A 27686-nucleotide genomic window follows, 5' to 3' on the forward strand; every position below is an offset into this window, starting at 1 on the left:
ACCCACGTTTGTCACAAGCACGTTAGTGGCTAAAAGGGCCAACACGAGACAGGCATGACTGGTTGCAAAAGGCACAGCAGAAAGACTCCTTAGGTGGTAAATTCTGCAAGGCACAGTTCTTTCTGTGTTGCCTTTTCTCCTTGTGGCAGTTTGAGCCACATTAGAAATCTAAAATCCAATTTCCAGGCTTCCCCCCACCCCTTCTCATAATTTATCCTAACACCAGAGAGAAACTTTCAGACCAGAGGCTTCTGTAGGGGAAGGGGGAAGTATATACATTTATTTACACAAATAAATACTATACAAACTAAAGGCAACTATATATATATGACATTTCTATCAGTCAGTCCTTTCAAACCCCTCCTTTTAACTACTCTAGTCCAGGAGCAGCCTTTAAGGCTGATGTGTGACACAGTCTCTTCCCTCGTGGGAGTGTTCTGGGTCTGAACGCTCTCCCCTCACCAAGCTCCAGTTGTTTGTTGCAATCTCTCTCCTCATGAACTCCAAGAAGATAGCTTTGAGTCCTTGCTCTTCTGCTGCTGGTGATTTCTCTCTCTCATACCTCGGTTCATGGGCTGCTGCAGTGTAGTTCAGCTTATCAAGCGTCCACGTCCTGGAATGTTGATTTCTCCTCGGGTTTTCGGCTGTCCTGTGTTTTAGATCACGGCAGAGACATCCTCTGGGCCCCCCTCTCTCTCTCTGGGGTCCGTCTCCAACTCTTGCCTGGGATTGTCTCCCCAGCAATCGAGCCTCCTCCAGCCTGTCCACCTGGCTCTGCTGCAGTGCTGAGCCCTCACATCCACTCTCACTAAAGAGCGAGAGGGAAAACCAGCCCTGCTCTGCGGCCTGGCTGCAAAGGGGGGGAGGAGAAGAGGGCCTGGCCACAGGGCCTGCCTCTCTGTCTCCCACTTACCATTGTTTGTGAGTCTCATCCCTCACAAACATGCTCTCATTCCAGTGCTGTCTCCAGCTCTGGCATAGGCAGAGTTAGGGGGGCCGCAGGGCTCCCCTCTTCCCCCCGGAGGGAGAGAGAGTGAGCCCAGCCACCCCCTGGCCTCCTACACCTACACTCAGCAGACACCACCAGCAAAACAACCAAGACTGCACTGCCAACAGCTTCTGGGGCTGTGATATGTGATTTTGAGCAGAAGCAAACAACATGGACAGTGATTGGCTCTCCAGGGAACACTGCCCTGGCACCCAAACACCTCTGAGCCCCTCAAGCTCTCAACGGGGGCCAATTTCAAACTACAACACTCCTCAAGGGTGATCCTGCTGCGTTCTCAAAGGCATCAGCAGCGTTAGAGATGGGGTGTCTCCAGGCCTCCTGATTGGAGCCCAGAGTAGACCAGTTTTGGTGATCAATATGGCCAAGGCTGAGATGTTGTTTCAGGCAGTCCTTGTATCTCCTCTTTGGGGCTCCTCTCTTGCAGCAGCCGGTGGCAAGTTCACCATAAAGCAGGATCTTAGGGAGGGGGTGGTTGGTCCTTCACCCTGGAGACGTGCCCTGCCCAGCACAGCTGTGTTCTCAGCAACATGGCCTCAATACTTGTGACTGCTGCCTGTTCTAGAACAGATGGATTGGTCACATCATCTGACCAGTGGATGTTTAGGATTGTTCGGAGGCAGCGTTGATGGAAGTGTTCGAGGAGTCGCAGGTGGTGGCGGTGGATGACCCATGATTCAGATCCATATAAGAGAGTAGACAGCACTATGGCTCTGTAAACACTGATCTTTGTGCTTTTCTTCAGGTGTTTATTACGCCAAACTCTTTGATGGAGTTTTCCAAAGCTCTCTGTGCCTTTGCTAACCTGTTGTCCATCTCTCTGTCAATCTCACCACCCGAGGAGATGAGGCTGCCCAGGTGATTAAACTGCTGGGCTGGACTGAGCTCTGACTGGCCCGTGGTGGTGTGGGGGTGATGGGGGACTTCCCACAGGAAGTTGATGGAGAACTTCCGGTTTCTCCCAGCTGACTTCCGGCCGGGCCCAGCAGCGCCCCTGCAGGCCACGGCTGGGACTGCGCTAAAGGACAGAGAAGTATTCATCCACACTTGGCTTTCTAGGATTGCTGTCTAGTTTCTTTGTGTTCTGTTACTGGTTTTGCCAACATACGTGTATCTTTTAATAAAGGGTTGTTATTTCTTCTGTGTTTTTCTTTTTCCACACTTCCTTGATTAAAGCCCCCTTAATTTCGAATTTACAATTGCTGAGAGAGAGGAGTTTGGTCTATCTCATAACTCATCCTCTTTAGCAAACATTCCAGTCTCCTCAGACTGAGACAACAGGGCTGTTAAATCTCTCCAGATCCCCGGCCCTGGACCAAGGGATCTGCTGTGGTGGGATCCCCATGAGCTCCCCCAGAATCCCAGTCTGCACAACCCCCTGGAAACGGCTCATTCCACTGCCTGTTGCAGCCAGAGGCATCCTCAGAATTCCAGGTTATTTTCCATGGCCTCACCCCCCAAACACCTGTCCCTGTCACCCTGTTTTCCCGGGCAGTGTCTGTGCTCTCCTGGCCCCTTTCCTGGGAACAGCAGGAGCAGTGGTGTGGGTGTCCTGGGAGCCAGACTGGCACCGCCCTCGCACAGGCTCAGCTCAGCAGTTGGAGCAGCTCCGAGAGCTCAGAGCCCCGATTTCTGCATGGAGGAGCCAGGATTGCTCCCACAGTTCCCCTGTTCCAGGCACTGACTCATCTTCTGCTCCCGTGAGCGTGTCCTCCTCCTTTCCTCTGCATCTTCCAGGGGAGGCTGCAGCAGATCCCTGATCCTCCTCTGCTTCTTTTTAGGGGGAATTTGTTGCTGGAAAGGGTGGTGAGGCCTTGGCAGGGGCTGCCCAGGGAGGTTTGGAGTGCCCAGCCCTGGAGGTGTCCCAGGAAGGCCTGGCCGTGGCACTCAGTGCTCTGGGCTGGGGGACAAGGTGGGGATGGGGCACAGGGGGGATCCATGGGCTGGGAGGGCTTTTCCAGCCTCAGGGATCCTGGGATTCTGTCAGGGAGCTGGAGAGAGGGATGATGTCTCAGTTTCCCCGTGGGAACCAGCACAGGCCCCTGTTGCTCAGAGCTGGGTGGAGGTGAAGGCTGCAGGGCCTCGGGAAGTTTGTGAAATCGCCTCATTTCCTCCCCAGACTCACCTCCTGAGCGCTGGGTTGGTCGTGGTCGGTCCCATCTCACCACAGAGGGCTGGAGCTGCTGTTCCTCTGCAGCAGCTGAACCCACAAATGAAACAACTGCTCCACCTGCTCCTGGGTGTCAGAAAACAGCCACTGCAACACAGAGCAGAACTCGAGGGCAAAGGCTCTGAGCACAGCCCAGGCTTCGACCAGAACAAAATGCCATTTTAGATTATCTTTCCTTCTGTGGGCCTTTTTCCAATAAAACAGAGAAACACCCCCAAAATTACTCCCATTTTCTGATGAGTACCAAACATTCCCTGTGTCCCATCTTTGAGGGGAGAGCTCTCTGGGCCCTGGCTGACTTGGTGCACAGGGCACCTTCCCAGCCAGCCTTGGTGCTGAGGAGCCCACAACTGTTATTTTGACTGGAATACGAAGGGAATCAACCCCCTCATGGGGGAAGGGACAGGGGCCCATCCAGAAGAAATAAACAACTGAATTTGCAGCCCCTCCGTGCCCTGTCTCTGTGAGCCTCTCGGGATCAGCCCCAGCCGAAGGGTGACGTGCAGGTCGGTGGTTCACAGCTCCCTCACTGACATGCAGGTTGGTGGTTCACAGCTCCCTCACTGACATGCAGGTTGGTGGTTCACAGTTCCCTCACTGACATGCAGGTTGGTGGTTCACAGTTCCCTCACTGACGTGCAGGTTGGTGGTTCAGTTCCCTCACGGTGCAAACCCCACGTTTCCGCTGTGGGGCCGTGCTGGGCTCTGCTCCCCTTGCCCCTCTGAGCCCCTCCCTGCGGGGGCAGGAGCCACCTCAGGGCCCGCCTGGGGAACAGGAAGGGGCTGCAAACCATAAACACCAGATCTCCTCATGCCCTTTCAGGCCCACAAATGTCACAGCTGCTGCTTTCTGAGACATTCGGAGCAGGATCAGAGAGGAACTGGGGGTGTGTGGGGTTGGATTTTCACACAAACCTCAGCGCTGCCCCTGAGCCCCCATGGGACTTGTGGAATCATGGAATGGTTTGGGTGGGAAGGGATCTGAAAGCCCATCCAGTGCCACCCACACCTTCCACCAGCCCAGGTTGCTCCAAGCTCCATCCAGCCTGGCCTTGGACACTTCCAGGGATCCAGGGGCAGCCACAGCTTCTCTGGGCAACCTGGGCCAGGGCCTCTCCACCCTCCAGCCAGGAATTCCTTCCCAGTATCCCATCTATCCCTGCCCTCTGGCAGTGGGAAGCCATTCCCTGTGTCCTGTCCCTCCATCCCTTGTCCCCAGTCCCTCTCCAGCTCTCCTAGAGCCCCTTTAGGCCCTGGAAGGGGCTCTCAGGTCACCCTGGATCCTTCTCTTCTCCAGGGGAACCCCCCCAGCTCTCCCAGCCTGGCTCCAGAGCAGAGGGGCTCCAGCCCTGGGACCAGCTCCGTGGTCTCTCTGGACTGGCTGCAGCAGCTCCACCTCCCCACACTGGGGATGTTAAATCCCACATTCTATTTGTGGGTTATAACCGGTATTTCCACCGTTTTGTCGCTCTGGCGCGGGACGAGGCCATGCCTTTTGTCCCCCCGCGCTCTCCGTCGCGGTGCCCTCGGCGCGGCCCCTCACGCCGCGGAGGGGGGCGCGGGGCGCCATCTTTAAACCGGGCGGGATTCCCGGTGGTCCCCGGCGGGGCGGCGATTCCCGGGGGACAGCGGCGGGAATACCGGGATGGGGGCCGCGATCAGTGTCCGCCGGCCGTGACCGGCGGCGCCGGGGGCTCGGCGGGGCGGGCAGGGGGCAGAGCAGGAGGTGGTGCCCGCAGTGAAGAGGGCAGCGGCGGCCTCAGCGCGGGGTGGGGCGAGAGCGGCGAGAGCGGGAACGGCGGAGCGGCGGAGCCGTGAGGGCTGCGGGGGGACTGTGGGGGGCCCGTGAGGGGGGACAGAGGGGGTGTTGAGGGCCGAGAGGGGCCGTGAGGAGCGGTGGGGGCTGTCAGGGGCCGAGAGGGGCCGCGAGTGCTGTGAGGGACCCGCCGTGAGGGAGCCGGGACGCGGCCGCCGCCGCCGCCATGCACGTCGTGAAGCGGGGTGAGGGCTCCGTCCGCCCCTCGGGGGGCCCTCTCGGGACCGAGTGCAGGGGAGGGGGCACGGCCCTGCTCAGGGCACCCGCCGTGAGGGGATGGGACCCCTCGGCTCTGGGGGTCCCTCTCATGGCACTCGAAGTGATCAGATGGGGTCGCCGCGATGTTTTGGGAGGTTCCCTCATGGCCCATGGAAGGATGAGATTCCCTCTGCTTTGGGGGTCCCTCATGGCACCTGAAGGGGAACCCCCACTCCTGTTTTGGGAGGTTCCCTCGTGGCACGTGGAGGGATGGGACCTCCTCCCTTTGGGGGTCCCACCAGGGGCAGCTGGTGAGAGGGGAGGGTATCCCCCGGTTTTGGGAGGTTCCCTCGTGACATGTTGAAGGATGAACCCCATTCTGTTCTGGGAGTAGCTCATGGCACCCGATGTGACCAGATGGGGTCCCCGGCCCCCTTTTGGGAGGTTCATGGCACGTGGAAGGATGGGATTCCCTCAGCTTTGGGGGTCCCCCATGGCACGTGGTGTGAGGGGATGGGACCCCATCTGCACCCCATCAGGGTGTGGGAGCTTCCCCGTGACACCAGAGTGAGAGATGAGACCCCTGTGTTCTGGGAGACCCCAACACACACACACACACACCCTCCACACCCCCCCAATCCCCTCCACGCTCCCATCCAGGAGCTTCGGCCTTGGTCCCCACCCTTTGGTCCAAGGGCTGCTGGCCCAGGGGAGGGGTCCCCAGCCTGGGGGGCAGTGGGTGACCCTCAACTGGGTCCCCACCGCTGGATTTGGGTTAGTGCAGTTTAAAGTGGGAATTTCCTGGGGTGGAAGGGGAGCCTCCCCTCTCCTGGGCCCCCACCTGAGCAGGCTGTCCGTTCTCACCCGAATCCCCCTGCAGGAGGGGGGCTGGGAGGGGGGCACTGTGCTTACCTGGCTCTGGCTGGTGCCAGACTAGTGTGACACGGCCTGTTGTCCCCAGATGGGCGCCAGGAGCGGGTCATGTTTGACAAGATCACGTCGCGCATCCAGAAGCTCTGCTACGGCCTCAACGCCGACTTCGTGGACCCTGTGAGTCCCTGCCTGCCCTGCTGCCCTGTTCCCTGCCCCTCATCCAATGAGTCACACTCTGCCCTGTTCCCTGCCCCTCATCCAATGAATCCCACTCTGCCCTGTTCCCTGCCCCTCATCCAATGAATCCCACTCTGCCCTGTTCCCTGCCCCTCATCCAATGAGTCACACTCTGCCCTGTTCCCTGCCCCTCATCCAATAAATCCCACTCTGGCCTGTTCCCAGCTCCTCATCCTGGCTTGGAGCTGCCCTGACCCCGATTTCTCCTGGGAAAAGCTGCACCAGAACTTTTGGAGTGTCCTGTGCCAGGCCAGGAGTTGGATTCAGTGATCCTTGGGGGTCCCTTCCTGCTCAGGATGTTCTGTGATTCCATGAACTCTCGGCAAACACATCCATAATGGGTTTTTCTTTGGTTCTTTGTGATCTGAGGGTTTTTGCTTCCCAGGTGCAGAGACTGTGGAGGGGAAAAATCCCTTTTGCTGTTGTAGATCACCATAAACGTCACGTTCATTAACGTCACAGAATCATAGAATCCCAGAATCAGACGGGTTGGAAAAGCCCTCTGAGATCATCCAGTCCAACCCTTGATCCAACCCCGCTGTGGTTCCCAGCCCATGGCACTGATGCCACATCCAGTCTGTCCTTAAACACCTCCAGGGATGGAGAATCCACCCCCTCCCTGGGCAGCCCATTCCAATGGCTGATTACTTTCTCTGGAAAAAATTTCTTCCTGATATCCAACCTAACCCTCCCCTGGCACAGCTGCAGACCCAGCCCTCTTGTCTTGCTGATCATTGCCTGGGAAAAGAGACCAACCCCCCCCGGCTCCCCCCTCCTGTCAGGGAGTTGCAGAGAGTGAGGAGGTCTCCCCTGAGCCTCCTCTTCTCCAGCAGCCCACGAGATGCAGCAGCTTCTTGTGCTTAAAAAAAAGAGATTTGTTGCTCCAATTCCCATATTTTGGATTTGGTGGGTGGCTCTCAGTGTCACCCTGCAAAGCTGGAGTGATGCCACGTGGAAGTAGCTCTGGATCCCCTCCTGGTCAGACAACAGAACAGAACCCCTGTCACTGCAACATCCCTGCTTCATTCTCCAAGCTGTGCAGGATCCAGGATGCATGTTGGAAGCTTCTCCTTCCAAAGGCTGTGCACAGAAGGATTTCCCAGTGGATCCACTGATGTCTGTGAGATTTTTGTGCAGATCTCAGACCCAGTCTGGTCATCTGGAGTTGCCAGTTGAGGCTCTTCCCATCTCCCAAGTTCTCACGAGCTGTTTTCCTGTCTGAAATTGCACCTGTCCGAGAGTTGCCATTGGTTCTGCACCCAGAAGCCTTTGGGATGGAGAGCAGGGGGAGGACACTGGTGCCTTGGTCACTGGAGCAGGAGGGGTCCTGACTTGCCCTCCGTGACCTGGCAGTAGATTTCACAGGATATTCTGAGTTGGGAGGGACCCATAAGGTTGAGTCCAGCCATTAAGTGAGTGGCCCACGCAGGGATCAAAGCCACAACCTTGGTGTTATTGGCCATGCTCTGACCAGCTGAGCTCATCTCAGGGTCTGTGCTGAGGGCAGGAGTGAGGTTCCAAGTCCACCTGACTCCTAATACCCCAAATTCTTATTTATTCTGCAGTCATGTGTGAAGATGAATTTCTCCTTTGAGAGTGAGTCTGCTGGGACTTGGATCTGCTTGTGCCAGACACTTCCCAAGCCAATACTAACCCTCCCAGCCTCTGGCACTAACATTCCTGTGAGCTTGTAGTTGTCACGAGCTGTGCAAAAGGTAACAGTGCAAAAAGCTTCAGTAGCAACTGCTGTGACCAGGACAGTCCTGGCCTGGTCAGTCCTATGGTTTGAACCGTCAGGGTGTGGTGCTGCCAGTCATGGGGCCCATCATCCATGGTTTGAGCTGTCAGGGTGTGGTGCTGCCAGTCGTGGGGCCCATCATCCATGGTTTGAACCGTCAGGGTGTGGTGCTGCCAGTCATGGGGCCCATCATCCATGGGATTGAACCGTCAGGGTGTGGTGCTGCCAGTCGTGGGGCCCATCATCCATGGTTTGAACCGTCAGGGTGTGGTGCTGCCGGTCGTGGGGCCCATCATCCATGGTTTGAACTGTCAGGGTGTGGGGTTCCTGACCCCTGGACCGTTGCTCTTGCAGGCTCAGATCACCATGAAGGTGATCCAGGGGCTGTACAGCGGCGTCACCACGGTGGAGCTGGACACGCTGGCGGCCGAGACGGCGGCCACGCTGACCACCAAGCACCCCGACTACGCCATCCTGGCCGCCCGCATCGCCGTGTCCAACCTGCACAAGGAGACCAAGAAGGTCTTCAGCGGTGGGTCCAATGTCCAGCTGCTCGGGGGCAGTGACTGAGGGGTCTGGGGGCTCTGGGGGACGGACACAGAGCTCAGGACGAGTGCCCTGTTCAGGGGAACAGCCTCGTGCTGAGCAGGTACAGCAGTGGTGTGGCTGTGGGGCCGGAGGGAGTTGTTTTAGAGGGTGGACATTCCTGCATCTTCCATCCCTAGTCCCAGTGCCAGGTGGTGCAGGTGCAGGCCTGGGGATGTCCTTTTCACTTCCCTTTTCTTTGCAGATGTGATGGAGGATCTCTACAACTACATCAACCCTCACAATGGGAAGCACTCCCCAATGATCTCCAAAGAAACTCTGGACATAGTTCTGGCCAACAAAGATGTAAGCAGCTGTTTTTCTCCACTTATAAGTTTTCAGAATTCAATTTTTTAAGCAAGCCATGTTTGTTCTAGGGCAAAAAGGCCATGCAGAAACCAGTGCAGGGAATGACTGGAGGGTCATTCCCATAAGGATGTTTCTGTACTAGAATCTATTTCCTTGGATGTCCCCAGTGCCACGATCAGCACAAGTGATTAGACATGAAGTACCCTCTGCTGGAGCAAAGTGAGGCAGCACAGAGGGGACAGAGGTTTGGGTTCAGGTTTTGGGACAGCATTGTTCCACCTCAGTGAGGCCCCAAGGGCTGATTGTGACTGTCAGTTCTGTCTGTTGTTCCCTGGCAGCGCCTCAACTCCGCCATCATCTATGACAGAGACTTCTCCTACAACTACTTTGGCTTTAAGGTAAAGAGCACATTGCTCAGACTCTGTTGGGAATGCTCATGGATTTGTCTGGGATGGGGCAAGGGGGGCACTGGAGGAGGTGGGACATCACTGGGGTTATGAAGGACAAAGAGTGAAAACCCAGACGAAGCAGCTCCCAGTGGGATAAACTGTGGAGTTTTCCTTGCTGCTGGAAGGCCTTGTAGCTGTTGGGCTCTGTTTCACAGCAATCACACTGAATGTTGTTGAATGCCATTCCTCAGGGAAATAATCTGATCCTTAATAAACCAAAACAGGGATTTTTGCTTTCCCTGTTGTTTTGTGGAGCAGTTGCTTTGAGTGTGTCATCCCACACGTTTATCCTCTCCTGTGCTGCTGGAACATCTCCCCCACACCAGCCCAGTGTGCTGAGCCCCCCTCCTGCTCCCCTCACACCCTGCTGTTTTGGATTGTTTTGGGGAATGATGGTGGGTTTGGCTCTCTGGAGGGTTGGCTGGAGTGTTCCACTCCTCCATAGCTCTGGGTACTGCAGAGAGGTCCTGTGGCTGGAGGGGCAGTGTGGAACTTCGTGGCCATGCTCCACACTCCATAATCCAAAGCAGAGCCCTCTGTGTTGCAATCTTCCAGTGGGCTTGTGGGATTTCAGTCATTAATTGCCTGATTAAGCTATTAAGGAGAGGAGGGGCAGAGTGCAGGGCTAGTGAGGCCTGGGATGAGGAGTGTGGAGTTGCTGAAGTTGGGATTTAACAGGATTTTATTTAAATATTCCAATCTGCCTGCCTGCTAAAATCCATCCTCTCTTTTTAAAGACTCTCGAACGCTCCTACTTGCTGAAAATCAACTCCAAAGGTAAGAGCTGTTCCTCGTGCTAAGCACTTCTTCATTTGAGTCAACTTAATTAAATTATGTGCTGTCAGGGATGGTTATTGCAGGCCTTTGGCTTGGAAGTCCTTGGACACCAGAAGGGTCAGAAGTTAACTGTAATATCATAGAGATGAAAGATAATTGGATTCTGGATTGGATACTTGATTGGATTGTAATTGTTAATCCGAGTGAGTTTTTTCCTCCTCTGTGAGAGCAGCTGGGCATTGGAGCAGGTTGTTCTTGGGTTTTTCAGAGCCTGAGTGGGTAAAGTCCTGAATAAACAGACCTGGTGCTCTTAGCTGGCTCTTCTTTGGCCAGGAGTTGGGCTGGAGATCTCAAGTTCCTTCCAACTGGAATTACTCTGTGATTCCATGAGAAGTGTGGCTGCTGTTGTTTGTACCTTGTTGCCATGCTCTGTGTGTCTGTGCTGGCAGTGACTGTCACACTGAGCCTTCTTCCTCCCCGGCTTCCTGGCTGTAGTTGGGGCGTGAGAGGCTGGACAGGACCCAGCCACGTGTGCTGGGACCCCAAAATTCCAGTGTGCTGGGCTGATCCCACAGCGTGGGAGGGGGGATTCTGCCCCTCTGCCCCCTCAGGTGAGACCCCCCTGCAGAGCTGCCTCCAGCTCTGGGGTCCCCAACATCAGAAGGATGTGGAGCTGCTGGAAAGAGTCCCGAGGAGGCACCAAGATCAGAGAATCCCAGAATCAGCTGGGTTGGAAGGGACCTCCGAGATCATCAAGTCCAACCCTTGATCCAACCCCGCCGTGGTTCCCAGCCCATGGCACTGATGCCACATCCAGTCTGTCCTTAAACACCTCCAGGGATGGAGAATCCACCACTTCCCTGGGCAGCCCATTCCAATGGCTGATTACTTTCTCTGGAAAGAATTTCTTCCTGATATCCAACCTACCCCTCCCCTGGCACAGCTGCAGACCCAGCCCTCTTGTCTTACTGATCGTTGCCTGGGAAAAGAGACCAACCCCCCCCGGCTCCCCCCTCCTGTCAGGGAGTTGCAGAGAGCCAGAAGGTCCCCCCTGAGCCTCCTCTTCTCCAGGCTGAGCCCCCCCAGCTCCCTCAGCCTCTCCTCACAGCACTGGAATTTGTGATAAGCACAGACTGGCAACAACAGGAACCAGGCCTGGTAAGACAAACATGGGTAACCTACTCAAATTAAAATTCCCACTGTGGAAAACTGAGAAAGGAAAGTGTTAATTACAGACCTAAACGAAGGTGAAGGTTTGAAATCAGCACACCAACAAAGTTCCACTGTGCAAGCTGTGGGGAAGGAAAACAACTGCTCTCACCCATGCCATCCCAAGCTGTGGGAACATCTGAGACTCCCTGTGAATATCCAGGACTTGAACTGCATACAAGTGGTGCCCCAGGAGCATGACTTTGGGACCCTCAGCACTGAGAAGACCTTCTCTCTCTTTCTCTCTCATATTTACAGTTAAATAAAACTGCACTATTGACTTTGGGGTCTCATTTGCACTTATATTTAAACAGAGGCATCTTTTAATAACTGGATCCTGACAGAGGCCCTGTGTCAGAGACTGAAATGGTTAATGGCTTAAACATTGTTAACATCACCAAAAGGCTTGTCCACTGTAGCAAACTGCAAAGAAACAGCTGCTCATCTACCCAGGCCACTCCTCACTGAACATGGCTCCTAATTCGGGTTGGGAAAGGACCTGGAGATGAGATGAGGGTGCTGTTGTCCAGCTATCCCAGTGCAAAAGGCTGTGCACACCTGAAGCTACAAACTGGATTTCAGGGTGAGGGAAGAGGCTGGTAAGAGGCAAATCCTGGAAGGTGGGATGGTCCTTATCAGGCCAATGTCCTGATGGCTCAGCTGTGAGAACCCCTCTGAGGAGCACCTTCAGTCAAAGGCTCCTGACATGTCCCTGACATCACCCGTTGTAAAACTCCCCACCCCAGAGGAGGTACCAGGTGTTCCCACCTGAACCTGGGTGATATAACTCATGAAAGCTCTGAGTTGGCTGGACTCCCCCATGGATCAAGACCATCACTGTGACAGGACCACGACCACCACTTCAACCAGCAGGCATTGAAGCTGCAACTGCCCCGTCTCCTCGCTGGATCCAATGGGTACTGACTGTATCTTTCTGCTTTTGTCCTTTCTTCCTCTTGCTTGTCCTTACACATTTCCTTAAGTGTTATTTTCGTGCTTCCTATCAGTCTCTTGCTGGGAAGTCTCCCCATTTTGTTGAGGACTTTTGGGAAGCCATTGGGGTCTCTTTGTCCCTTTCTGTGTAACCCACGATCATCTGACAATGGATTCCTGGGAATGCCCCCTCTGGGTGCTGAGGTGTTTCCTGTAACCAATCAGGATGGTCACCATGGCCTTAAACTGGTCTCTCACCCTACAGGTCCCTGCACGTTGTCTCACTTCAGAGACACACAGGAACTGGTCATGGAGAAGAACCTTCTCCCAGGCTGGGCTTCCAGGGCAGCACATTTCCTTGAGCAAAGGCTATTTTTTCTCTCCTCAGCAACTCTCCCGATGCCCTTTGCCCCTGACATTGCGCTCAAGGAAGCATTCCCACCGGGAATGGAAATGCAGGGCGTAATAACGTGCAGGGGCACTGGGCAAGGCACACAGGGAAAGGAGTGGAGATGTAACGCCGTGAGGAGGGGAATGTCCTTGTCCTCTGGAGACATCACACACCCCCAGCCAGCGGGGCACCGCCCCAGGGCAGGGCGGCTCAGTCACCCCTGGAGCCGTGCCGGGCCAAAGTCCCTTTGGTGTGGCACCAGGAAGGACACGGCGTCTGGCGGGAACCGCGCGCGCCGTTCGGAGACACGAGGCGGAATCTCGGCAGCCCGAGCGGGAGAACTCCCACGTACGCAGAGTTCCCACCTAACTTCTCCAACACCCCAATCCCCAAGCCTCGGGCTTTACTGCGAGTGTTGAATACCTTGAAGTTACGAAGAGGAAGTGCCGACACGCTTTCCCAAAACTCGGGGGGAAGTTTTGTGTCTTGGCCAAAGGTTCATGGGGGTAACATACAACCAAGGAGAAGCGTTCCACTAAAGCACCCAGCGAACACCAACCCCACGTGACTCACCACCAAGGAATGCTCTGGAAGTCTGGCTCCATGCGGCGGCAACGGGCTCCGGAGAGGGGAGAGAGAGGACCGCGCGCTCCTGTATTTATGTGCTCGGGGTGCTGTGGCCACGCCTCCAGGGTGGGACTTAGGGCCAGAGTGAGGGGTGGGGCCTCCCACCTGGGCCCTCCCAGACATGGAGTTGGTTGATTCCACCCAGTAATCAAATCATCCAGTCTCTCGTGACTTCAACCTGTCAGACCCCTGGTCCAGAGCCGCGCGCTCACCCGGGTGCGTTGCTTTTAAAAATACATTCCAGGCTCCAAAAGTTCACCCTAACGTACAGCCAAGGTAGAGCATTCCACAAGTGCTGACCCAGCACAAACCCACACACACAGCTGAGCAGGGTCCAACCCACTGGCTTTGAGTTGCCCTAAATACAAAGTAAGAAAAGAGACCGAAAGAGAGAAATAAAGAGACTAAGAGAAGAAAAAGGAGTAAAGAAGAAGAGAGAAAAAAGATGAGGATGAGGAAAAAGATTAAAGAAGAAGGGAGGAGAATAAGAGAAAAATAGATTATCACATACCTGCCACCGAAGAGTGCTATGGCAGACCATCTCCACGAGGCAGGTCCTGAGAGGAGAGGAAGGGTGGACACCGTTTGCTGCTGGACATCTCTGGCCACTCCTCCTGGGCAGGACTTTGTGCTCACTGACCTCTCAGTGCCTCTGGCTGGAGCGAGGGGCGGTGCAGCTGGGCAGGGGCTGGGTGAGGAGCTCCAGCCATGGTGTGGGCAGGCCCCCAGGCTGCCCTTTGGCCAACAGCTCCACTGCAGACCGACCTGCTGCCCTGCAGGGCAGCTCGTGCTCAGCTGACTCCATGGCCTGTGGGCCGGGGCCTGGCACAGACCCCATCTCCAGCCAGGCTTCCAGGGGGTCACTGTCACCAGGAGAGTGGCCACGGGGGCCCAGGAGACCCAGCACTCCTTGCTGGGCCATCTGATGACAAAGGGAGAGCCTGTTCTCCCCTGTTCTCTGGTGGTTTTTCTATCAGCCTCTTCCTCATGCACATGACATCAAGGTGCCTTTCTGCCCTGCATTTCATCGTCTCTCTGTTCCCAGCAGTGGCCCCAGGCATGTCTGTGAAACCTTCTCTTTTGTCCCAGGGAGTCAGCCTCCTTGGCAGGCAGGGAGAGAGAGACATGTAAAGCTATTCCCGGGAAAGAACCTTTTCCCAGGCTGGGCTTCCAAGGCAGCAAAGTTTCCTTGAGCCAACACTGGTTTTTTCCATCCTCGAGCAACTCTTCTGAAAACCTTTCCCCTGGCAGCTCCATACCTGTTTTCCTTTGCAACCAAACTGTTCTAAAATAATCTCTACATGTATATATATATTTACAAACACCGTTCAGTGTTGTTTCACTCTAATCCACCCCAAGGGATCTATTAATAACAACCTGGGTTACCATGCCCTTCTGGGGGGGTCGTAATGCCCTGGCCCAGGTTGCCCAGAGAAGCTGTGGCTGCCCCTGGATCCCTGGAAGTGTCCAAGGCCAGGCTGGACGGGGCTTGGAGCACCCTGCGCTGGTGGGAGGTGTCCCTGCCCGTGGCAGGGGGTAGAGGGAGATGGTCCTTGGTGTCCCTGCCAGCCCAGCCAGCCCGTTGTGTGACTGTGTGTCCTGCAGTCGCCGAGCGCCCTCAGCACATGCTGATGAGGGTGTCCGTGGGCATCCACAAGGACGACATCGACGCTGCCATCGAGACCTACAACCTGCTGTCGGAGCGCTGGTTCACACACGCCTCCCCCACGCTCTTCAACGCCGGCACCAACCGCCCCCAGCTCTCCAGGTACCCGGGCTGGCACACAGGGAGGGGCAGGGAGCAGGGGGGGCAAGGGCACTGCTTCCACGGCCCCTGAAATCACCAGCTGGGTGTCTGTGAGTGTTTGAGGGAGTGTTGAGCAGCTGCTGTCAAATTTAACCCGTCTTTGGGTAAAAATACACGGGTTTCTGTGAACTTTTGGGAAATCCTTGCATGTCTCTGTTGTATTGAGAAGTTCCTGATGTGCATGGTCTGCTGCAGGTTACGAAATGAATCCTGGTAGTTGTTTGCTGCAACGTGCCAGAGGCAGCAAGCATAACAAATAGGATTTTAGTATATAGATATAACATACAGGTTTATATATAATGCTTTATATCAATGTGTTAGGACAAGGTTCTTCCCCCACAGGGTGGTGGGCACTGCCCAGGCTCCCCAGGGCAGTGGGCACGGCCCCAAGGCTGCCAGAGCTCCAGGAGGGTTTGGACAACGCTCTGAGGGACAGGGGGGAGTGTTGGGGTGTCCTGGGCAGGGCCAGGGCTTGGACTGGGTGAGCCTTGGGGGTCCCTCCAGCTCAGGATATTCCATGATTCTGTGATTAAAAATGTTTGATAACAGAGATATCAGCAGCTACAACTCCTGAGGCCATCCTTTACTCCACCTTCACCCCTGTGGGTTTCCCTTGAGGAGCACGTTAAAGGTTCCGTGTTCACCCTGGTTTTTGCAGCCTGGTGAAACTCTTGTGACTTTCCCTTTCCCCCTTTGTGCACTAAAGCCCTCTGTTCCCACCAGCTGCTTCCTGCTGTGCATGAAGGACGACAGCATCGAGGGCATCTACGACACCCTGAAGCAGTGTGCCCTCATCTCCAAGTCTGCCGGGGGCATCGGCCTGGCCGTCAGCTGCATCCGAGCCACGGGCAGCTACATAGCTGGGGTGAGTCTGCAGGGGCCTGCCACAGGGCTGGGCTGGGTTTGCTCTCAGGAAATGGCTTTTTCTGGGTTGCCAAATTGGTGCTGCTTCTGCTGACCCAGTTCAGCCCAGCCCAGTCTCACTCAGTGGTCCTTCCCTTGCCCTGAGGCAGAAAGGTTGGTTTCCCTTGGTGTTTTGGCTTCCTAATAGAAGTCCTTCCAAAAAGAGGATCTTATTCCACTGTTTGAGCAGAGAATTCCAGCTTACTTAGTGTTAGCAGCCTAGGAATATTCCCTGGTGCATTGGCCCTTTGCCTTTCTCTATCTCTGACTGCCCCAGAACATCTGTGGATGTGTGTTTGGGGATTTTTGTCACACTTTTTGTAACCCCTGCAAACCTTTAAGTGACATAATAGAGGAAAGAAGTTAGGAGAGACATTTTATTAACTCTGGGACCAGTAGCTTATATATATTAAAAGAAAAGATTTGGTGAAGGGACTACAAATAACTGGGGGTGATCGGTTCTTGGCTCTCAGTGCCAGAGCTTTCCAGACTGCTGGAAGGCACGCAGGAAAGGCAGGCCTGTCTCTCCAGGGAGTTTCTTTTCAGCACTGATGTTTCTCCTGTGCCTCTGCAGACAAATGGAAACTCCAACGGGCTCGTTCCGATGCTGAGGGTCTACAACAACACCGCCCGTTACGTGGACCAGGGGGGAAACAAGGTACTGGCCTGGCTTTAGTTCCAGTCCAGAGGGAACCTGGGCTCACAGGGAGAGGCTCCACGCCTGGGAAGGGCTGTCCCAGTAACGTCAGGGAGTTGATGGAGTGGTCGTGGGTGACACACAATTAAAAAAGGGCATTTCCCCCCTTGTGTTTTTACTCTGGTGTTCCCCCTCAGTTCCCAGATAGCTTGGGGTGTTGTGTGCACTCGGGAGCAGAGCAGGAGGTTTTCTTTCCTAGGACAGTTTGTTCTGATCTTGGCTGTGTTCCATGTACCAGAGACCTGGGGCTTTTGCCATCTACCTGGAGCCGTGGCACCTGGACATCTTTGAGTTTCTGGACCTGAAGAAGAACACTGGGAAAGAAGAGCAGAGAGCCAGAGATCTTTTCTTTGCCCTCTGGATCCCTGATCTCTTCATGAAACGGGTGGAAACCAACCAGGTGAGAAGCCTGATTGGCACAGCGTAGGTCTGTTGATGGAGGGACACAGAGCAGCCCTGGGGGGAGCTCAGGAATTTCCTGAGAGAGCTGCTGCCCCTCATTTGAGAAGTTGGCTGTGCAGGTAGAGGATGGAGCTGGACAGCTCCAGTGGGATACTTCACTTCAGGGCTTAATCTTTCAGCCCCTGACTTACATACTGAGACTGTTGACTAAATTTTTACTGTGGAGTTTCCTTAAAGCATCAACACTTCCTCAGTAAATTGTTCTGTGTCTGCTTGTGTTTCACACAGAATCCCAGACTGGTTTGGGTTGGGAGGGACCTTAAAACTCACCCAGTCCCACCTGCCATGGGCAGGGACACCTTCCACCAGCCCAGGTTGCTCCAAGCCCCGTCCAGCCTGGCCTTGGACACTTCCAGGGATGGGGCAGCTGCAGCTTTAATTAAAAGGGTCCATGAAGATTTCCTCTGAATATTTTTCCTTCTTACAGGACTGGTCCTTGATGTGCCCAAATGAGTGTCCTGGCCTGGATGATGTCTGGGGAGAGGAATTTGAGAAACTGTATGAGAGGTAAGAGAGTGAACAGACCTGTAAGTTGTGTCATCTCTCACAGAGCTGCCCGTGGGATCTTGGGCAAGGCACAGCATTGTGGGCAGGGGGGTCATTATCATGCTGATAAAAGGGTGAAGAAGGGGGGTGTTTCCTTCACACTGTGACCTGCTCAAGGTGGGGCTGTGTGTGAATGGTCACTTCAGCTGGTGAGAGGGAAGTCCTGCAGTGATCCCCACCTGGAGCTCTCCATGGCTTTGCTTGGAACTTTCTGTGTGGGTGTTGCAGCGAAAGATTTGCTTCCCTTAAACGAGAGCAGTGTTGCTGCCCTGCTGTGCTCGTTCAGAGCTCAGAGCTCAGCAGTGAGGGGGCTCCTGGCTGCCTGAGAACCTGCTGTGTGGGGCAGGGCTCTGTCCCTGCCCGTGGGAGCCCGGGGCTGACGGCACCGCGTGCCCGTTGCAGCTACGAGCGGCAGGGCCGCGTGCGCAGGGTGGTGAAGGCCCAGCAGCTCTGGTACGCCATCATCGAGTCCCAGACAGAGACTGGCACCCCCTACATGCTCTACAAGGACTCCTGCAACAGGAAGAGCAACCAGCAGAACCTGGGCACCATCAAGTGCAGCAACCTGTGCACCGAGATCGTGGAGTACACCAGCAACGAGGAGGTGGGTGGGGAGCAGGAACGCGCGGCCTCGGGGGAGCTGGGACTGTTCATGTGGCAGCCCTTGGGAATGGTGTCCAACGGGGGCCTGGGCAGGGGAGCAGGCAGCTGAGAAGCTTCTAACTCGAGTACTCAGCTCTTCCACTGCCTGTGTGGGTTCCCCTCCTTTCCCACTGCTATGGAAGGTTTGGGATAACGCAGGATGGCCATGAAGGGAACCTCCGAGAGCTGAGGGGGCTCTTTGCCTGCCTGGGAGCTGCTGTAAGCAGCTCTTCAGCTCCTGCTTTAGGAAAACCCTGCCTCTCTGACCCCCAGTAGCAATTCCCTGAGTTCCCTGTGTGCTTCTCTGGTCTCAGAGCTCCATGGATGTGCTGTGGCTGGGCTGCAGCACAGCTAACAAAGGTGAAAGAGGATGTAGAGATGGGTCAGTGCTGAGACAGGGCAGGGAGTTCCAGAGCAGCCAAGCTCTGAGGCTGCTGTGACTGAAAGGATCAGTTTGTGCTGCCTGTGCTACTGGTGGTTTAATTCACGTGCTTCGGAATAGTCATCAAATCCAGAGTGGTCTGGAAGAGATGGAGCCAGCTCTCCTGCCTGCACTGCACAGGAAACCTTAACTGACTTCTTTCAGTTCTCCCAGGGCTGAAAGTAAAGCTGGTGTTAAAAAAATGACCTAAGAAAATGCCCTGGTGTATCTGGATCTCATTGGGATCAGCTGCTGCTCTGGGAACACAAGAAATAGTTGGGCTCAGTTTATGTGGACCTTGAAGCCTCTTCCAGGGCCTAAAGGGGCTCCAGGAGAGCTGGAGAGGGACTGGGGACAAGGGCCTGGAGGGACCTGGGACAAGGGGGAATGGCTTCCCACTGCCAGAGGGCAGGGATAGATGGGATATTGGGAAGGAATTCTTCCCTGTGAGGGTGGGGAGGCCCTGGCCCAGGTTGCCCAGAGAAGCTGTGGCTGCCCCTGGATCCCTGGAAGTGTCCAAGGCCAGGTTGGACGGGGCTTGGAGCAACCTGGGCTGGTGGAAGGTGTGGGTGGCACTGGATGGGCTTTAAGGTCCCTTCCCAGCCCAAACCATTCCATGATTCCACAAGTCCCATGGGGGCTCAGGGACAGTGCTGAGGTTTGTGTGAAAATCCAACCTCACACACCCCCAGTTCCTCTCTGATCCTGCTCTGAATGTCTCAGAAAGCAGCAGCTGTGACATTTGTGGGCCTGAAACAGCACGAGGAGATCTGGTGTTTAAGTCCCTGCCCATGGCAGAGTTTTGGACCAAGATGAGCTTTGAGGTCCCTCCCAACCCAAACCCTTGTGGCATTCTGTGTAAGGATGCCTTGCAGGCAGTAGGACTGACCAGGCCAGAATTTTTCAGGTCATACCACTTTCTCCTAAACCTTTTTGAGCCCTCATTGCCCTTCTCCCATCTCCTGAGGCACCACAGGAGCAAGGACTGCCTGTTCCCAGCGCTGTGGGTTCCCTGGTCGTCGTTCCCGTGCCGTTGGGATCCCGGGCCCGCTGTGGGCTGAGCTGTGTGCCCCTGGCCCGGGTGTTGCTGCCGTGCCCCATCCCGTGCTGTGCCCACAGGTGGCCGTGTGTAACCTGGCCTCCATCGCCCTCAACATGTACGTGACCCCCGAGCACACCTACGACTTCAAGAAGCTGGCAGAGGTCACCAAGGTCATCGTCCGGAACCTCAACAAGATCATCGACATCAACTACTACCCTGTGCCAGAGGTGAGGGCTGGGCTGGGGGCAAATCCTGCCAGAGCCCGGGCTGGAGCAATCCCAGAGCAGGCTGGGACACAAGGAGTCACTGAGGGACTTTATAAATCTGTTCCCAGTGGGCCCTGTTAGTGCAGCTGGAGCTTCAACCCAGAGCTGTTCCGTAGGGAAGCAGTTGTAGGAAAAGCCTCCCCTTGAGGTGGTTCTAGGGATTGTTTCATGTGTGGGGATTTCCATAAAGCACAGAACAGCCCTAGGAACAGAGTGGGAAGTGCAGCAGAGAGAGGGATCCTGGGAAGATCCCAAGAAGGTGTAACTCAGTCCTGTTGGTTTTACAGCTCTCTGAGAGGATGGTGGAGCTGGGGGGGGTCGGGCTCTTCTCCCAGGGAACAAAGGATAGGAGGAGAGGGAACGGCCTCCAGCTGTGCCAGGGGAGGCTCAGGTTGGACATCAGGAATAATTCCTTCCTGGAAGGGGCTGTCCAGCCCTGGCACAGCTGCCCAGGGATGTGGAGTCACATCCCTGAAGGGATTTAACAGCCCTGTGGATGTGGCACTAGGGGACAGGGGTCAGTGGTGGCCTTGGCCATGCTGGGGGAACAGTTGGACTTGATGGTCTCTGAGGACTTTTCCAACCTCTGTGATTCTATGATTCTGCTCTATTAAATGGACCTGTTTCCAGGCACGGGCCGAGTGTTCACTTCTAAACCCTGGCTCCCCGTGCCAGGTTAAACAATTGCAGCCTGTGACCAGTTCAAACAAACCCAGTCTGGGCCTCCAGTTCTGCCCCAGCAAACAGCAGCAGTGGGGCCCTGGGCAGGCCTGAGGGGTGGGTTGGTGCAGCAGAACGGAAGGCAGGCAGCAGCAGCAGGGTTTCCTCCCAGAGGCCCTTCCCAGCCCGGTGTGTTCCCCATGGCTGTGCCCGAGGTGACTGCTGTCCCTGCTGTCCCCGAGGTGACCACTGTCCCTGCTGTCCCCGAGGTGACACTGTCCCCGCTGTCCCCACTGTCCCTGAGGTGACACTGTCCCCGCTGTCCCTGCTGTCCCCACTGTCCCTGAGGTGACACTGTCCCCGCTGTCCCCTCTGTCCCTGAGGTGACACTGTCCCCACTGTCCCCGCTGTCCCTGAGGTGACACTGTCCCCACTGTCCCTGAGGTGACACTGTCCCCGCTGTCCCCGCAGGCCGAGCGCTCCAACCGGCGGCACCGGCCCATCGGCATCGGCGTGCAGGGCCTGGCCGACGCCTTCATCCTCATGAGGTTCCCCTTCGAGAGCCCCGAGGCCCAGCGCCTGAACCAGCACATCTTCGAGACCATCTACTACGGGGCCCTGGAGGCCAGCTGTGAGCTGGCCCAGGAGCAGGGCCCCTACGACACCTACCAGGGCTCCCCGGTCAGCAAGGGGGTGAGTGCCAGGAAAACCTGGGAATGCTCGTCCTGGGCTGGGCTGGGCTGGGGCGGGAAGGGACCGGGCAGTTCTGGTTGGTGGCAAGTTGGATCTGAGTCCCGGGGTGCCCTGGCAGCCAGGAGGGACCTCCCTGTCCCAAGGTTATCAGGCACAGCACTGAGGGGGGGGATTGTCCTGCTCTTCTCTGCACTCACCTCAGTCCTGGGGGTGTTTAGGGCACCACGATACAAGAAAGATCTGCAACCATTAGAGAGCACCCACAGGAGGGACAGGGGGATGGGGAAGGGTCTGGAGGGGCCCTTGAGGAGCAGCTGAGGGCACTTGGCTGGTGCAGCTGGAGCAGAGGAGCCCCAGGGCAGAGCTCAGCAGGGGCTGCAGCTCCTCCCGAGGGGCAGCTCCGACCTCTGGGAGCAGGGACAGGAGCCAGGGAAGGGCTGGAGCTGGGACAGGGCAGGCTCAGGGTGGATCTCAGGACAAGGTTCTTCCCCCAGAGGGTGGTGGGCACTGCCCAGGCTCCCCAGGGCAGTGGGCACGGCCCCAAGGCTGCCAGAGCTCCAAGAGGGTTTGGACAATGCTCTGAGGGACAGGGGGGATTGTTGGGGTGTCCTGGGCAGGGCTTGGACTGGGTGAGCCTTGGAGGTCCCTCCAAGCTCAGGATATTCTGATTCTATGGTTTGAAAAGAAAAGCAAGACTTGGCCAGTGGTGGCTGTGCCCTGGAGCACAGTCAGAACACTGAGTGTAAGGTCACCATGCAGGAACTTCCCTAAGGCTGAATTGTAAAGAGTTAATGGGAATAAGAGGTCTGTTTCCAATGGGAATTATGAAATGTGGAGAAAAGAATGCCCTCTCTATTTTGGACTAAACTGTGTTCTTCAGATCCTTCAGTATGACATGTGGAACGTCACCCCCTCTGACCTTTGGGACTGGAAGGCTTTGAAGGAGAAGATTGCCAAGTGAGTAGCCCTGCAGAGTTTGGAGTAGGTGTGAAGTACCTTCATGGAATTCCAGTCTGGTTTGGGTTGGGAGGGACCTTAAAGCTCATCCATCCCACCCCCTGCCATGGGCAGGGACACCTTCCACCAGCCCAGATTGCTCCAAGCCCCGTCCAGCCTGGCCTTGGACAGGAATTTGGTATGTTCTGTCTACTGAAAACTACAGGCAGGGTCCAAGTGTAAAAACAGCCCCCTGTGTTCCCCTCCACCCCAGCAGGTCTTTCTTCAGACTGGTTTTTGGGTGGTTTCCTTGCACTTTTATTCATCCAAGGCAGAGGAGCTCACCCCCACTACCCTGCTTTAGCTGAGCTCTCATTTCATCTTGGATGCATCAGCAGAAGGATTTATATTCCCATTAAACACCTGTAGTGATGAGTGAGGCACTGTCAGCCAGGCTTGGGGACTCTTTGCCTGCTGCCAGGGAAGAGCTGAGCCTTGAACATCCTGGAGGCAGGAACTGTTGAGGCATGAAGTGCCTGTAATGAATTAATTCAGGGGTTTTGGCTCTAATTTTTAAATGTGGTGATCTGTCTCCTGTCCTGGGTGTGGGGAGGTCTCGTGCTCTCCATGGGCTGCTGGTTTGGTTCTGACTGGGCATTCTGGGGTTGTGCAGGGCCTGACAGATTGTGTTCTGTGCAGCCTGTGTCATGACCAAATCATTTGGGAAAGCCTCTGATTTAGATGGAAATAGCAAAGCCTTTAGTTCTGCTCTCACTTGACCCACAATGCCACTTTGGTGTCCCTTCCCTTTTCCTGGTGTGGGGTTTGCAGGTTCCCCCAGATTTCCGGGTCCCTGTGCTGTTCTTGGCTCTTTGCTGTCCTGTCTCCCTTGGCTGCAGCTCTGTGACTCTGCCTGCTGTCCCCAGGTACGGTGTGAGGAACAGCCTCCTCCTGTCCCCCATGCCCACTGCCTCCACTGCCCAGATCCTGGGCAACAACGAGTCCATCGAGCCCTACACCAGCAACATCTACACCCGCAGGGTCCTCTCGGGGGAGTTCCAGGTGAGCTCAGGCACTGTGGGCAGGAGCTGAGCCCTTGTCTGGCATCACTGGCACTGAGAGCAGAGACGAGGGGAGCCCTCACCTCGGTGGCTCAGTTCAGCTGAACGTTTGTGTCCAAGCACCGAGGGAACGTGGAGCTTTGTGTGTTCCACGAGCCATCCTGGAACATGGGAAACGATAAAGAAGTGCTGGTTTTGACTGGGAAAGGCCTTTATGGGGCCTCAGGGTGGCCTGCAGGAGTGACTGCTGAAGGAGGGACAGTGACACGGTGGAAAGGACACGGGTGCTGTGGGAAGAGCAACTGAGACCATGGTCCTGAGGAGTGAGGGGCCATGGAAGAGCTCCACAGATGCAGAGGGGCCTGTCAGGAAAGGGTGTGGAACACTTGAGTTCTGGAGGCTGGAGACAGCAAAGACCTCTCTGGAGACAAGGGGAGTCTCTGCCTGTGTGGGAGGTGTGTCCATCCCCCAGAGGTGTCTCCTCAGAGCTGTTTTGGGGTGCTCTCCATCCCTCCTGGCTGCAGGATCCCACCACACACGAGTGGTGAGGCCAGAGCAGTGGGTTATGAACCTGCCTCCCTGTGCAGGGCAGGTGAGGGCTGTGGGATGGGGACCCTGTCCCAGCAGGGAAAGCTTGGCTGTGCTTTCCTCCCAGCTACTCAGCCTGCACTGCTTCTGTTCCTCCCCCTCCTGACCTGTCCTGGTGATTGTTTAGTGACTCAGGCTGTGGCCAGTGGTCCTGGAAGAGCAAGATGCCTCCCTGTCCCATCTTTTGGCATTCCTCATGCAGGGCAGTTCCATGCACCCCCTTCTCATTTGGCATGTCCAGCAGAATCCCAGAATGGTTTGGATTGGGAGGGACCTCAAAGATCCTGTGGTTCCAACCCTCTGCTGTGGACAGGGACACCTTCCACCAGCCCAGGTTGCTCCAAGCCCTGTCCAACCTGGCCTTGGACACTTCCAGGGGTGGAAATGTTATCCCTGTGCCGGGTCTGCCTGGCCACACACATCCCTCAGCGCTGACCCAGGAGTGAGACTCTGTCAGGGCTGTGCAGGGTCTTGTTGGACCATTTCAAAACCTTCTTTGCCCCTCCCAGGTGGTGAATCCCCACTTGCTGAAGGACCTCACGGAGAGGGGCCTGTGGAACGAGGAGATGAAAAACCAGATCATTGCCCACAACGGCTCCATCCAGGTAGGAGGGAGCAGGGCAGGGTCCCTGCCTGGCAGGGCTGCTCAGTCTGGAGCCCCCTTACAAAGGTCATAGAGAGGTGATTTCACAGCAGGGAGTGCCGTAGGATCCTGGAATATCCGAGTTGGACGGACCCACCCGGATCATCCTGTCCCACACCGGGGCCGTTGGTGGTTACACCCTCTTGGAAAACCCTTCCTGTTCCTTTCAGAACATCCCTGAGATCCCAGATGACCTGAAGCAGCTCTACAAGACGGTGTGGGAGATCTCCCAGAAAACCATCCTGAAGATGGCTGCGGACAGAGGGGCCTTCATCGACCAGAGCCAGTCCCTCAACATCCACATCGCCGAGCCCAACTACGGGAAGCTGACCAGCATGCACTTCTACGGCTGGAAACAGGTACGGGGGGACTGGGGAGGGGCAGCACTGGGAGTGGGGCAGGGGCACTGGGAGTGGGGGGTCAGGGACTGGGAATGGGGCTCAGGGACTGGGAATGGGGGGCTCGGGGACTGGGAATGGGGGGGCTCAGGGACTGGGAATGGGGAGGGGTCAGGGACTGGGAATGGGGGGGCTCAGGGACTGGGAATGGGGAGGGGTCAGGGACTGGGAATGGGGGGGGCTTAGGGACTGGGAATGGGAGGGCTCAGGGACTGGGAATGGGGGGCTCAGGGACTGGGAGTGGGGGGTCAGGGACTGGGAATGGGGCTCAGGGACTGGGAATGGGAGGGCTCAGAGAATGGGAATGGGAGGGCTCAGGGACTGGGAATGGGAAGGCTCAGGGACTGGGAATGGGAAGGCTCAGGGACTGGGAATGGGTCTCAGGGACTGGGAATGGGGCTCAGGGACTGGGAATGCGGGGCTCAGGCACTGGGAATGGGACTCAAGGACTGGGAATGGGGCTCAGGCACTGGGAATGGGGCTCAAGGACTGGGAATGGGGGGGCAGAGACTGGGAATGGGGGGCTCAGGGACTGGGAATGGGGGCTTAGGGACTGGGAATGGGGGGTCAGGGACTGGGAATGGGGGCTTAGAGACTGGGAATGGGGTCTTAGGGACTGGGAATGAAGGCTCAGAGTGGGAATGGGGGCTTAGGGACTAGGAATGGGGGGCTCAGACTGGGAATGGGGGGGGCTCAGGCACTGGGAATGAGGGCTCAGGGACTGGGAATGGGGGCTTAGGGACTGGGAATGGGGGCTCAGGGACTGGGAATGGGGCCTTAGGGACTGGGAATGGGGGGGCTTGTTCCATACAAACAGGGGTGATACCTGGGACTGGGAGGGCTTGTTCCTGACAAATGGGGGTGATACCTGGGACTGGGGGGATTGTACCTGGTAAATAGGCAGTACTTGGGATTGGGGGTCTTGTTCACAACAAACAGGGGCAGTACCTGGGATTGGGGTGACTTGTTCCCAATAAATGTGGTCGGTAACTGGGATTGGCGGGGCTCCTTCCTGACAAACAGGGGCAGTACCTGGGGTTGGGGTGGCTTGTTCCCAAAAACTGGGGGTGGTACCTGAGGCTGGAGGGGCTTGTTCCAGCCAGAGGGGGTGGGATAAGTGCAGCCCCTGGGGGCTGGTGAGTTCTGGCCTGACAAACTGGTCTCCCCAGTTGTGGGAAGGGCAAAGGGCTGTTCCCGGCCAAGGCCCCGGTGTCCCCACGGAGCAGCCCCAGGGCAGTGGCTCTGGGGTGCCTGCACTGCTGCTCCCGTGGATCCTGGGGGCTGCCAGCCTGCCTGGGAGGCTCCAGCTCGGGCTGTGTCCTTGTGCTGTGCCCAGGGCCTGAAGACAGGCATGTACTACCTGCGGACAAAGCCGGCTGCCAACCCCATCCAGTTCACCCTGAACAAGGAGAAGCTGCGGGAGCGCGAGAAGAGCTCCCGGGAGGAGGAGGAGAAGGAGAGGAACAAGGCAGCCATGGTGTGCTCCCTGGAGAACAGGGAGGAGTGTCTCATGTGTGGCTCCTAAGGGATCTCCCCGTTCCACACGGCTGGAGCCTGCTGGGATGGGAGCGTCCCATGGAACGGGAGGGGGCTGGGGCAGGGGCAGGGAGGGGTAGTGTAGCTTCCCCATCCGTGGGCTTGGGCACAGGCATGGATAGGGGCAAGGGCTGTAGGTATTGCTTTAGTAGCTGGCTGTCCCAGGAACTTCAGTGCCTTGGCGTGGCCTCACATGGGTCCCTGGGGGCAGGACCGAGGGCAGGGCGGGTGCTGGGGCCACATCCAGGTCTGTCCTGGGCAATCCAAACAGGGACTTACATTGCACTCGTGTCCCAGAGGAAGGAGCACACCTGGCTGATCCCTGTTCCCTGGCTGGGGAAGGCACAGCAAGGGGACACCCTCGTGTGGGTGTGTTCAGTGTCTGCCAGGGCACAGGAGCAGCTGCTGAGGCACCTGGAGTGTGCCCACCTCCTGCCAGACCTCCCACTGCTGCTTCCTCTCCTGGTCCCCTCCTCTGCCCTTTCCAAAGAGCTTTTGGAAGGAGCAGAGGGGTGGTGGGTGTGTTGGTACCCAGAGAGTTGCTCTTCTCCCTCAGCCCGACAGGCCAGAGTGTGGCACTGGCTGAAGGTGCCTCTGCAGTCTGGCCAGGGGTGGCAGAGCTGCTGCCCTGGGTTTTATTCTGGGTTAAATTCACTCATTTAGTCCAATGTCTCAGGCAGTTTCCTGGCAGTGGGGTCCGTGCTGTCCTTGGCCACAGGTCACGTGCCATCTTTTGAGGGTCACATGCATTTCTGAGGGTCACTTGCCATTTCTGAGGGTCACTTGCCATTTCTGAAGGTCACTTGCCATCTTTCTCACAGAGCTGCATTTCTCCACCCAGCTAGTTGTTAGGTCTCTTAAAGCTCATGTCCCATCACTGCTCCTGTTCTCTCTCCCTGCTCCAACACGAGGGGCTTCCCAGGCAGTTCTGCAGCATTTGTTGGATTCACAAACCACACGACCAACCCTTGATCCAGCCAAACTCAATAAAACATGGAATGTCGAAGGAATGAGTGGTGGTATCTTGGGAACACTTTTTTTTTAGATTAAGAATGAGTGTCCTGTTG

The 27686-nt window shown here is 56.3% G+C and overlaps 1 protein-coding gene and 1 long non-coding RNA gene across 4 annotated transcripts in view; one reads left to right on the plus strand and one right to left on the minus strand.

Moving 5' to 3' along the window:
• Positions 1-3269: 3269 nt before the first annotated feature.
• Positions 3270-27686, minus strand: part of LOC127472701 (uncharacterized) — a 250451-nt gene continuing 226034 nt past the window's right edge. For both annotated transcript variants that reach the window (XR_007905107.1, XR_007905108.1), the window contains exon 3: positions 3270-4157. This is a non-coding gene — a long non-coding RNA (uncharacterized LOC127472701). The remainder of the gene's footprint in view (positions 4158-27686) is intronic.
• Positions 4485-27629, plus strand: RRM1 (ribonucleotide reductase catalytic subunit M1). 2 transcript variants are annotated; one of them, XM_051791206.1, is made up of 19 exons: positions 4485-5177; positions 6152-6240; positions 8393-8570; positions 8829-8929; positions 9271-9330; positions 10119-10158; positions 14924-15086; positions 15849-15990; positions 16603-16686; positions 16964-17125; positions 17615-17694; positions 18136-18337; positions 19916-20065; positions 21236-21457; positions 22338-22414; positions 23320-23455; positions 24552-24647; positions 24856-25044; positions 26420-27629. In XM_051791206.1, exons 1-19 carry the CDS (start codon positions 5159-5161, stop codon positions 26606-26608), a joined length of 2379 nt encoding a protein of 792 aa, XP_051647166.1. In that variant the 5' UTR covers positions 4485-5158; the 3' UTR covers positions 26609-27629. The 2 variants fall into 2 exon arrangements, with proteins under 2 accessions (XP_051647166.1, XP_051647165.1); XM_051791205.1 differs by lacking the exons at positions 4485-5177; positions 6152-6240 and having other exon boundaries at positions 7087-8570.

Source organism: Manacus candei, unplaced genomic scaffold, assembly GCF_025592945.1.
Source record: "Manacus candei isolate 608988 ecotype Guabito, Panama unplaced genomic scaffold, ASM2559294v1 h1tg000031l, whole genome shotgun sequence".
NCBI lineage: Eukaryota > Metazoa > Chordata > Aves > Passeriformes > Pipridae > Manacus > Manacus candei.

Excerpts from the sequence above, each read along its gene's own strand:
- RRM1 (XM_051791205.1), top strand. The coding sequence starts at position 8,234 with ATGGGATTGAACCGTCAGGGTGTGGTGCTGCCAGTCGTGGGGCCCATC. Across the intron at positions 17,126-17,614 it reads AACGGGTGGAAACCAACCAG|GACTGGTCCTTGATGTGCCC; the intron begins GTGAGAAGCCTG and ends TCCTTCTTACAG. Across the intron at positions 18,338-19,915 it reads AGTACACCAGCAACGAGGAG|GTGGCCGTGTGTAACCTGGC; the intron begins GTGGGTGGGGAG and ends CTGTGCCCACAG.